Below are 11570 nucleotides of genomic sequence, written 5' to 3' on the forward strand. Positions count from 1 at the left end.
AAAGCTGAAACTCCAGTACTTTGGCCACCTCATGCAAAGAGTTGACTCATTGGAAAAGACTCTGATGCTGGGAGGGATTGGGGGCAGGAGGAAAAGGGGACAACAGAGGATGAGATGGCTGGATGGCATCATCGACTTGATGGACCTGAGTTTGAGTGAATTCCGGGAGTTGGTGATGGACAGGGAGGCTTGGCGTGCTGCTATTCATGGGGTCGCCAAGAGTCGGACGCGACTGAGCGACTGAACTGAACTGAACTGAGTCTTGGTTGCAGCACACAGGATCTTCAGTTGTGGCATGTGGGATCTAGTTCCCTGAGGTGAGGTGAGGTGAAGTCGCTCAGTCGTGTCCGACTCTTTGTGACCCCATGGACTGTAGCCTACCAGGCTCCTCTGTCTATGGGATTTTCCAGGCAAGAGTACTGGAGTGGGTTACCATTTCCTTCTCCAGAGGATCTTCCCCACGCAGGGATCGAACCCGGGTCTCTAGTTCCCTGACCAGGGATCAAACCCAGGCCCACTGCATTGGGAGTGCAGAGTCTCAGCCCCTGGACCACCAGGGAAGTCCCTATTCATTTCTTTTAAGAGTACCCTTTGTAAGAGCAGAAATGGTAAATTCTGACAAACACCAACTTGTCCATTTCTTTGAAGCAGCAAATTTTTTTTTTTTAATGGCAAGTAAGAAAACTGTAATTCAGAACTGGCAAAGCAGAGACTGGACATGATAAGCTGGCTGGTTTCTGCTGGACATGCAGCTTCACTAATCCATATGGCCCTGTGCACACAAGTTTAAAATAACAAAATCCAACGGTCTCCTGAAGCTAGACGGGGAGACTTAGGCTTAGAAAAATACAGACATGCAGTGAATTAGAAACAGCCCATTTACGACATTAAGCAGTTAGAAATGGTCTGGGAACCCCATTGAAAATTAAACTCTCAAAGCAACTAACATTTCATGTAGTTAAAGGAAAAAAAGAACCAGCAGACACGCCTTGGCACTTTGTGCTGTAATCTCACTTCTATGTTCTCTTAAGTGTTAGGGAGGCACAAGCAAGCCTGCAGTGATGCCTAGACACAACTGGGCCTCCAGCCCTCTGGAGCTGCATCAGCAGCATCCGTTAAGCTTTTCCTTTACCCAAAGCAAAAAATGGAAACTCTAAAATAGGAACCCAGTGGATAAGAGAAGAGAAGAAATAGTTCACACAACAATTTAAAGGCAGTTTAAGATTTTGGGGGACCTGCCAAGTTCTCCAGTTCAGCCTTTCCAAAAACATCAAAAGCCTTCACATTCAGGAGTCCCTGCGCGGAAGGCAGAGAGTATGGCTACATATGTGCTTGCTCAGAAAAGAAGGCAGAAGACGCACTTTCTCCTTAAATGCGCGATATGGGCACAATTCCAGGCTGGCACCTGGCGATGCCACAGCCACAAAACCACCCGCAAAAGGACAGACTCACCTCTCTTCTGTGGACCCCAGGTTTTCAATTTCATTAGCTACTTCTGCTATCTCATCCTTCAGCCTCTGCAAAATACACAATCCAGAATCACCCGGAGGAAGAAACCACCAAAATCTCCAGTAACTCGCTCTGATCAAAAAGTAAAACAGAGCAAACAAAATAAAGACAACACCCCCCAAAACCTAAAAATTTTTGGAAAATTCGTCTGTTCAACAAATGTTTCTTGAGTTCCTACCAGACTGTAATCATTCTAGGGAATACAAAGAAGAAAAAGATAACACCCTGACCTCAAGGAGTTTACCGCCTAGGAAGAAGTTTATAACCATATGCACTACGTAAACTGCGTATTTCCCTGGAAAAGGGCTGCCTGGACAGTCTGCCGCAGGGCATCTGCAGCTCACTGAGGGGGGACAAACCAGGACAAACCAGTCCCCCAGGCACCCAGCTGCCCAGCCAGCAGTGCCTGTACTGGGTCAACACTGCCGCCAAGTGGCCGGCAAAGAGAACCACTCCTGGCTATGCCTTCCACCTCCTGCCCCTTCTAAGCAGGTCTGCACAGTGGACAGAGTTCACTGGCTTTGACTGAAGAACTGCTATGCTTTTCCAGCATTTACCAGTGAGGTAGGATTCAAAGAACTAGGTGACAGCAAAGTACACTCACACCAGCACTGGAGCAGACCCAGTCTTTCCTCGACATGCTGCAGCTTGGGGTTACAAGGTGTGCCCCCTCCCTTCCCTGCCCTTGGGCTTCCAAATGTTTTACAGAGAATTCTAAAAGAAATGGCTTCCCCAAGGCCTAAAATAATCCAACTAATGACAACCTATCAAGAGATGTTTTCACTCCTATCTTACAGAAGAAGAAACTAAAGTTCAAAGAACCAAAATTCTCTCTCTAGAATTGCCCTGCCAGAAAATGGCCACCAGGATGTGGACGTGGGTCTGCTTAGCCTGAAGCCTGGGTTCAAGTCAGTCAGGAGACCTGGGGTCACTCTAGCCTGACAGCTGACCAGCTGGGTGCAGCTCACAGAGCACCCCCCACTTTGAGATTCCCTTCTCCCTTGTTGAGCAAAGCTGGTTGTCAATTCCGGCACCTAGTCCGAACTGTGGTGAGAGCAAGTCAGAAGGCTAGTCATGAGAGGACGCCTGGTCAAGGTGCTGCCCAGCTCCTACCTGGATGTCGGCCAGCAGCTCCTGCTTTCTTCGCCGAATGTTCTCCAGCTCCTGGCGCTCCTCTGCAGTTAGGTCACTGGGAACTACAAAAAAGGAGGGAAAGGTTACTAAGAAAGCTTTTACCTTACCAAAAATAAATACAATTCAGACCACAAAAGGACAAAGATACCACAGAAAAGGCAAGAAGCCTGTGTCGGAAATGACCGACTGCTGGGGAGACTCTGGCTCCCATTCACCATCAGGTTGACCAAAGTTAGAAAGGACCACGGATCACAGAGAAAAGCTCTGATAAAGGAACAGCTGTCACACACACACACGAGAAAAGGCTGCCTGTGGTGAGATGAAGTTGGCTAAGAATGAAAGAGGAGGACCATTAATCAGGCCCCAGCAATGTCCATCCCACAGGCTGGGGGGCTCAGGCCCCTGGTTAACCAATCTCTCCGGGTCTCTGCTCCCTCACTGAATCCACCCTGACACGCGATGATGTATAGGACCCTAGCAGGGAGGGGGAGGCAATTGCAAAGCAATGTGAATGACAGTCTTGTGCCACTTCTGGAGCGGGGAGGCTAGTATGTACAGAGAAAAAAATCTAGAAGGATACATCCCCAAATTGAAACAATGCTTAACTCTGGGGATGGGGTTATGGGGACTTTTCTCTCTGCTTTTTTGAACATTTTTGAATAATGTTTTAGAACGAGCTCTTATCATCAGAACAATTACTGTGGGCATCCATCTTTCGAGTAGGCGCCTAAGAGAGAACTGCTCCATGTGACAAGGTGGTCACAGGCCACGTGTGGGTAGTAAGCACTTGAAATGTGACTAGCCCAGTTTGAGATGTGTGGTGTATGTAAAAGACACACCAGACTGTACAAAAAAGTAACATATTTCTTTAATACTATTTTATATTGATGACACGTTGAAATAACTTGGTACACAAAATACAGTGTTTTAATTGCGCTCGCAGAGGCTGCTAGAGAGGAACACTGCCCTTGTGGCTCGTGTGACATTTCTGCTGGGTGAGAGTGAGGTCAGGGTGCACGACTCACCAGCCGTGCTGCTGAAACTGAACCTACTGCACTCAGAGAGCAGTTCTTCTCCCTGAATGTTTCATACAAATCATGTAAGACAGCGGAAGAGGGTAGAAACAAGAGACCACCACAATTAAGTCTCGGCACAGGTTAGTTAGCTATATCAGAGTCTCAGCTGACTTCTCCCTTTTAATCCAGTTTCCACCCTTGGAGTGGTTAACCAGGGGCCTGAGCCCCCCAGCCTCTGGGATGGAAATGGCTGGGGCCTGATTAATGGTCCTCCTCTTTCATTCCTAGCCACAGAAATGAAATCCACCCTTTCATAGAAAAGCGTCTTTCAAACTTCAAGACCCACAATTGCGAAACGCATTTGACTTCACAACCCAATCTGCCCCAAACACAACAATAACAAAACAATACTCTCATCATGTGAAATCCATTGACATTTCCTACTGTTTTAGTTTTCCTAACAGTAGCTTTAGCCCATGAAATTGATTTCATAGCCTAATAAATGCACTGCAGTTTGAAACACACTCCCAGTGTGTTTAGTGTACTCCCAGTACACTAAAGGCTAGAAGACACAGCCACCTAGAGATCCCAACAGACCACCTAAATGCAGCCCAGGCCTTCCACATGAGGCTTCAACTGTGTGTCTGGGAAGCCAGGGTGAACATTCCAACAGCTACTTCAGGAGAAAGTTAACTAAAAACAGCTTAGATCTAGTCTGAGCAAAAACCACTCTGAGAAACAACACAAATTCTACTGATTCACACCCCATTCTAGAGAAAGCAAGCCTAAAGGGAGTTTATTCTGCTTTTTCTGGACTTAACAAACCAGAAAAATTTCTAGTCCATGAAGATGAGAAGTTCCCTTTAAGAAACTAATTTTTTGAGGTTCGAAAAGACAAAGACTCATTCTAATATAACATGGTTTTGAGAATCTGAGGTAATAGTTCATCTCTTTAACAGCTATTCCACAGGGGAATGAACAACCAGGCTTTGACTGTGAACCAGAGATGGCCTCATCAGATCACCAATGAGTCTCACCCCAATCAGAGGCAGGACTACAGTCCCCATAACAAGGTGCATTTAATGCAGAACCACGATAAGAAAAATTTGTATCTCAAGACTGCTGGGTACCCTAAGAAGTCAAATTTTATTGTTCCAAACTGGAAACTCTCAGTGGTGGCTTTCTTTTCAGAATCTAAGCACTCAGCTATTCTGGGTTAGCCTTCACACAGGACAGTTTTTCTGGAAGGTCACGAGAGAATAAATAGGAAAGAGCTGGAGCATTTACAATGGAAGAAGGCATCGCTGGGTCTCCTCTCAGCAGAATAACAAGGCAGCTGGAAACAGGAGAAACAGAGGAGAGAGGGCATCAGGGTGCAAGCCACAGGCCAAGGGGAGGCACGGACGGAGAGGCATGACCTTGGTGCTGGGAGCAGCTCCCAGGAGAGATGATCAGCGTGCACTCTGGTCTTGAGCGGAGCTAGTGGAGCACACACAGAGGCTCATCCAGGCTCCACAACAAAAGTTGTATGTAATCAGCTGTCAACTTGTTGAGTGGGGAAAGAGTGGACAGAGGCGAGAGGGCTGGAGGAGGGCAGGGGGCACACGAAGGGCAAGCAGGGTCCCTGCGTTTCCTCCTACAAAGGGGCAGGAGGCACTCATGAAAGACCACAGACAGAAATCAAGGTTGTGAATGTGTGTGTGAAAATCTCAAAGATGAAAATTAAGCGACCAAACATCTGTGATAAACTATCAGACAGGGAGAGTGAGGAAAAAGAATGCTGTGAGTGAAGGAAATCAGGAGAGAGTCTTTGATAAAATAATCAGCAGGACAAGAATATTAATACAGACCTGGCAGCACCTACCAGAAGATCAAAAGTCAGAAACAGTTAATTCTGAGTGATTGCTTCTGGGAAGGGTGTGTCTGGGAATGGAGAGAGATGGGGAACATAAGCTCCTGAATATCTGCTTTAAAAAAATACAGCTAGGTACAACTGGATTTTTTCTTTTTAATGAAAAATAAAAATGTTAATCTACGGTTATGAGAAAGATAGGCCTCCTATGTCCTGGTAGTCAGATGGACCTCTGTGCAGTTAGAACCAGCAAGACGTTCATTCACAGTTACTGTGAAGCAGTCTCCTGACATTAAGCCCGTGATTTCTAAATCACTTCTCCATTCTACATTTAGTCCCCCTCAAATCACAACACTGCTTCCTTTATGGGTCAATAAATCACCTAAGAACTTACAAAAAAAAAAGCAGATTTAGATCTCATTTTTCTAGTGGAATTTTGTTCTCAGATGAGAAAAAAAAATCCAACATTTTAACAAATGTATTTTCCTTTGATTAAACTTATCAATGCAACACCAATGTTAAACTCAAGCCTTCATTCTCATATTGCTCATGAGGAAAAAAAAATTCACAGACAAAATGCTTAATTTCATTTAACAGCATGAAGAATCAAAACCACGGCTGGAGAGCTGAAGGAGAGAGGGGTCCCGAGGATCCTGGCTGGCATCTCCAGGACCCTGCAAGCCACCACCAGGACAGGAACAGCTGGTACTCAGAACCCACCACATCCACCCCGAGATTCTGAGGAAGTGGCAGGGGCACCTGGCAAAGGCATCTCTCTGCCCAGGCCCGGGCTCTCCTGTGTAGCCACTGGGGTTAAACTGTAAAATATCTGCTGATGGGCCAGATGGCAGAGCAACAAACAACTCCTCCCTCCCCCGACTGCCACGTGCTGCAGCCACACTTCTGTGCCAGGGAAGCAGCTAAGCCCTCTCCTTCTGAAAAGAATGGCAGCTAGGGAGGCAGCGGCCTGCACAGAAAGGACACAGAGCAGAGGCTGGGAGGCCTCGGGAATTCATGCCTGCAAAGGTTAATTTACAAGGTGTCCTGCTTCCAGCACGGGGACCATTCCAGCAGCAGCCCCTCACCATTCCCTCGCAAGGCTCCAATCTAATGAAGGGGATTAAAGAGCCTACAACAACAAGGGACCATTGTACTCAGCTGTGAATAGGAAAGCCACACAAGGGGACCCTCTATTTATTTCTTTATTTAAATGTTGCTCTGCAGATTTAACCAGCAGAAACCCAGAGCTGCAACGTGCTCCATCCAGCGCATACAAAGGAGGCTGTCTTAAAGGGACAGTGCCCTCCTTCCGGGCTGGGGGCAAGTAGAAATGCTCAGGGCGGCATGGCTAGGTCCAGCTTCTCCAGCCCCTGAGGCCACAGGCAGGTGCCCAGAGACCTGCAGTGAAGTCCAACCGAAAAGAGACATCTACTGACAGCAGTTTCCCTTCCACAAGAATACAGGCCAAAAGGGACCAAGCTTGCTCTCTGTGCCTGGTCCCGGGAGTGACGTACATCAAAGTGTTGGAGGTGCGCTTTAGGGCCCAGACACAGCTCCCTCAGAGGCTCCAGCTACACCGGGTCCCACTGCCTAGATTTAAATTTGCCTTACCTTTTCCACCATAATCATTGAGCATCATCCTTCTTATATATAGCCCCTGCCTTTTGGTGGTAACAAGGGTCCAAATTTAAACCAGGACAGCAGGACAACATTTTAAAAGGCAGGTCAAGAGTCAGAAGGCCCTCCCTTTCCCAACATGTGGAGAGGGTAGACAGACAGGTCTGGCCCCCATGCAGCCCAGGAGGGTGTCACTGTGCAGACAGGCTTCCATCCCTCCAGAGCTTGCGCCAGGGGGCCCTGCTAAGCAAGGCTGGACGGACCCTTTCCAGGCTGGAGCTTCATGAAACTGAAAACACACAAGGCCTCAGAAACCACCCGCCCGCCTGGAGCCACAGCAGCCGGGTCAAGGATGCCGATTAGCAGATGTAAAAACTATTGTACACAGAATGGATAAGCAACAAGGTCCTACTGCAGAGCACAGGGAACTATATTCAATATATTGTGATAAACCATAATGGAAAGAATATGAAAGAGAATGTGTATGTATATATACACACAAATATATATATATATATGAATCACTCTACTGTACCAGAAATTAACACAACACTATAAATCAACTATACTTAATTTTTTAAAAAAAGAAAGGTAAATTAAGCACTGGACCTTCCTGTACCCTCTCCAGAAACTGTTACTAGCTCCAGAGGGAACACAAGCTATTTACGAACAGCTTTTGGGCTTAAGAGCACAAATCTGGGAAGCTGCCCATGACTGAGGGCGCTGTGTCCACTGCCTCCAGAGACAAAGATCAAAGAGCCGGCCGTGTGGCGAGTGCTGGTCACACACTGGGCCCTTCCTGACTCAGCCTGTGCAAATAGATCCTCCGGTCAGATCACTTGTACTGCCCCGCCCTGGGGTAAGTCACCTGGTCTCCCAGGAGATCCCAGAGCCTTCCAGTGTGAAAAAATTCTAAATACTAGAAAATAGTCAGGCTTTGGCTGACACACAAACAGTCAGCAAACTTTCACAAAACTCTCAATTCTGACCTGACACTAGAAATACACAAGGTCAGATATTCTTGACAGGGCAAGAAAACAACCAAAATTCACAGGGTCTTTAACAACAGGCAACGTAGAGATGAGTGAAACAGAAAGATACAATGACTAAGGGGCTTCGCTGCCAGCCTCACACTTAAGAGACAGACCTCAGGGTGCTGTCAGACCAGAGGACACAGAAGGACGAGGAAATGGGATGTGACTGAAACCGGAAACCTGGGGACACATACATGGCCAACTGGGTGCTGACCTGATCATCTCACGACTTTACAGAAAGTCTCCCAACCTTGGGAAACAATTCCTTTTCCCTCCGTAGGTCAAAACTATAGCAACCCTTTGTAAAATTTAATACCATATTATTCTGCCTTGAAAAGGAATGAAATCCTGTCACATGCCACAGGATGAAGGAACTCAGAAGACATTACGCTCAGTGAAATAAGCCAGCCACAACAGGACCAATCCCGGACGATTCCACTTACATGAGGTACCCAGAGAAGCCAAGTTCACAGAGACAGAAAGTGGAACAGTGGGTGTCTGGGGGAGGGGAGAACCGGGAGCCAAAATTCAACAGGGACAGAGTTTCAGTTTCATAAAAAGTTCTAGAGATGGATAATGGTGATGGCTGTACAACTACGTGAATGAATGAACTTAATGCTACTGAACTATACACTTAAAATGGTAAATTTTATGTTACATATATTTCACCACAATTAAAAATGAAACAAAAATTTTAATAGCAATATACTGAATTCCTGATTTCTGCTAAGCTTAGTCCTTTTTCTCAGAAGCTATGATCTGATTTTTGTATAAAGCACTGTAAAAAGAAGTGTCTCACCACCAATTTACAGCCTGTGCTGTGCTTAGTTGCTCAGTCGTGTCCGACTCTTTGCAACCCCATGGACTGTAGCCCGCCAGGCTCCTCTGTCCTTGGGGATTCTCCAGGCAAGAATACTGGAGTGGGTTGCCATGCCCTCCTCCAGGGGATCTTCCCAACCCAGGGATCAAACCCAGGTCTCCCACATTGCAGGCGGATTCTTTACTGTCTGAGCCACCAGGCAAGCAATTTACAGCCTAAGTGACTAAAAGAATGTAGACACACCAACAGGACCAAAAGGAATTAAATTGGCATGTGCTAGCATAACTGACATTCAACATCAAAGGTGAAAGGCGCCTTCCAGCAAATTACCAATGTGAATATTTACTCTTGTAGCTTAAATTCTTTCCACATAAAAACCACTCAGTCTCCCACCCAGAAGTAAGTATATTAAAGATTTTATTCCTATAGTCTGCATCTTTAAGGAAAACTTTATTCCTGTATCAATCTTATAGACATCTCATCTAACCACTAACCTAAAAATTCAGGCCTCCTTAACTGAGATGAGACACTGCCCAGGAGTTGAGGTAGGGCGCAACTGAGTGGGGCTTCACTGACCAGTGGTTTTGTGACCTGGGAAAAACCACCATCTCTCCCTTGGTTTCCTTAAGCAGGAATGGGCATGTCAGCATCCTCCCCCTTCCCAGTGAGAGGGTGTCTATTAAACAGCTCCATAAACTGCCTCATGAAAGCAAAGTATTTTATCATCTTACCTTACTTAGAGAAGGAATGGACACATTTTATCTAATAAAAAGGAGAACTTGAAGACAGGTTTTTGTAATCAAAGGGAAATGAGATCAAATTTCAAGGTAGTAAAAGAGACAAAGTCATAAAATTGTATCCTAAAAGTTTGGTTTAGAAAATAAAGTTAACATCTGCTTTCAATAAAAGCTGAAAACTAGAAAACAATCATTTAAGAACCTCAAGCTTTTTCTAAAACCTGGCAGTGGTAATACGTGGTCCAGCTGGACTTCTGCAGCAGTTTCTTCCCAGTGCTCACACGACCAATCTCTGTCTCCAAGGCTGTTTCTGAAAGGGTCTCGTGGACTGAAAGCAGAGTTGGAGCCGGCTTGACAAGGAGAACCACGTTCCACCTCTGGCTTCTCGAGAAAGGAGCCCTCCACTCTCAGGGCAAGCCTGGGAGCTCCCGTCCCAGCAGACAAACCCCACTGTCATCCGTGCCCTTCTCCTTCCTCCCAGGCAGAGCAAGCACGCCCCCTCCCCAAGCCAGCTGCCATCTGGGCACTGCACAGCTGTGCCACCACACCCCTGCCCTCCAAAAGAGAGGCTCGGTGGGGACCCGAGGCACATAGCTCAGTTTCCTCTCACCTTACTCACCTTCCTAAAACCTACGTGCATGCTGGCCCTTTATAAAACCCTGACTATTTCTGCAGACTGAAACATTCCCCCTCAGCCGGACAGCTGGAACAGACCCATGGCAGCAAATTAAACAAGGGACTCCAGCTCCTCTTCTATGTGCATTTTTGGGAAGAGGGCTACTCATACCAGGGAAAGGTTCCCAAGTGTTTAATGAGTAAAATAAAAACTCCATGGGTGGGTTGGGAGGGTGATCTCTCAGACTCTGCCCCTGTTTTCTGTCCTCCTTTTTTAAACCTCATCCTAGCAGGACCATACAAATTGGTTATTAGCTTATTCCTTAATCTGGGGCCTAGCAGAAACCACACTGAAGGCTGAAACCTCTATAAGAAGCAGCTACGGGAAAAAAGAAACCTAGGAAGAGAGAGCAGAATGCGAAACCACACGACAGATATGCAGAGAAGCAGCCGCTGCACACATCAGGCTTGCCTGGCTCCGGGGTGGGAGAGGCCGGCAGCGGCGCATAGTAATAGCAGAGGGATTCACGCGGCACAGGAAGCTCCACACGGTGGGCTCACCCGCACCACCCCCCCACCCCCCGCCCGGCCTCTTACCCGGGGCGAGTCCCCTCTCCGGTGGCCCCAGGATCCCGGCAGCCCTGGGGCAGCGACGTCAACGCCCTGGCAGGTGGCAGCTGTCCGCTTCAGAGGCCATGGTGGCCCGGCACCGCGACCCCCCAGTCCCAAGCCCCCGGCCGCCCCGCCAGCGCCGGGTGGAGGCAGGGACGGAGCCCGCGCGGCATGTGCGCCCGCACTGCCCGGGCAGAGGCGGCAGCCAGGCGGGGACACAAAAGCTGAGCAGAAACCCGGGTGCGGAGGAAGTCGATCCTAGTGGGGAAGGCTGGCGTGGTTGGAGATGGCCGCGGAGCCAGCGCCAGGCGGACACTTCGAGCGTGTGCTCAGTCCTCCAGGCTTATTTCCATGAATGCAATTACAGCGCCCCGCCCACCGCGCCCCCACTCGAGGCCTCCGAGGGGGAGGGGACGCGCCACGAGCCTTTGCTCACAGACTGCAGCGGCTTTTTTCTCCCCCTTGGAAGCAAAAGACTGATGGTGGCTTCCCTAGGAGGGTGTTAACCCTTACTTAAGGTACCTCCCTCCCCGAGTGGATAAACAGGAGGGTAGGATCCAGAACGCAGACTATTCTGTCACCCTCAGCAGAAGGCCACCTCCCGTCTCCCCCTACCCCGACTCC

The 11570-nt window shown here is 48.0% G+C and overlaps 1 protein-coding gene across 5 annotated transcripts in view; it reads right to left on the bottom strand.

Annotated features, from left to right (window-relative positions):
• The window catches only part of CYTH1 (cytohesin 1), a 79826-nt gene that overhangs the window by 19952 nt on the left and 48304 nt on the right, over positions 1 to 11570 (bottom strand). For 4 of the 5 annotated variants that reach the window (XM_010856269.1, XM_010856266.1, XM_010856265.1 and 1 more), the window contains exons 2-3: positions 2623 to 2705; positions 1453 to 1517 (exon numbers count right to left, since the gene is read on the bottom strand). Coding sequence is in view for 2 of the 5 variants with exons in the window: in XM_010856266.1 (XP_010854568.1) it covers positions 1453 to 1517; positions 2623 to 2705 (148 nt within the window). In the remaining 3 variants the exon portion in view is untranslated. Of the gene's footprint in view, positions 1 to 1452; positions 1518 to 2622; positions 2706 to 10931; positions 11565 to 11570 lie in introns of those variants that run through there. The other variant, XM_010856267.1, reaches the window with a different exon arrangement.

Source organism: Bison bison, unplaced genomic scaffold (assembly GCF_000754665.1).
Source record: "Bison bison bison isolate TAMUID 2011002044 unplaced genomic scaffold, Bison_UMD1.0 scf7180017864371, whole genome shotgun sequence".
NCBI lineage: Eukaryota > Metazoa > Chordata > Mammalia > Artiodactyla > Bovidae > Bison > Bison bison.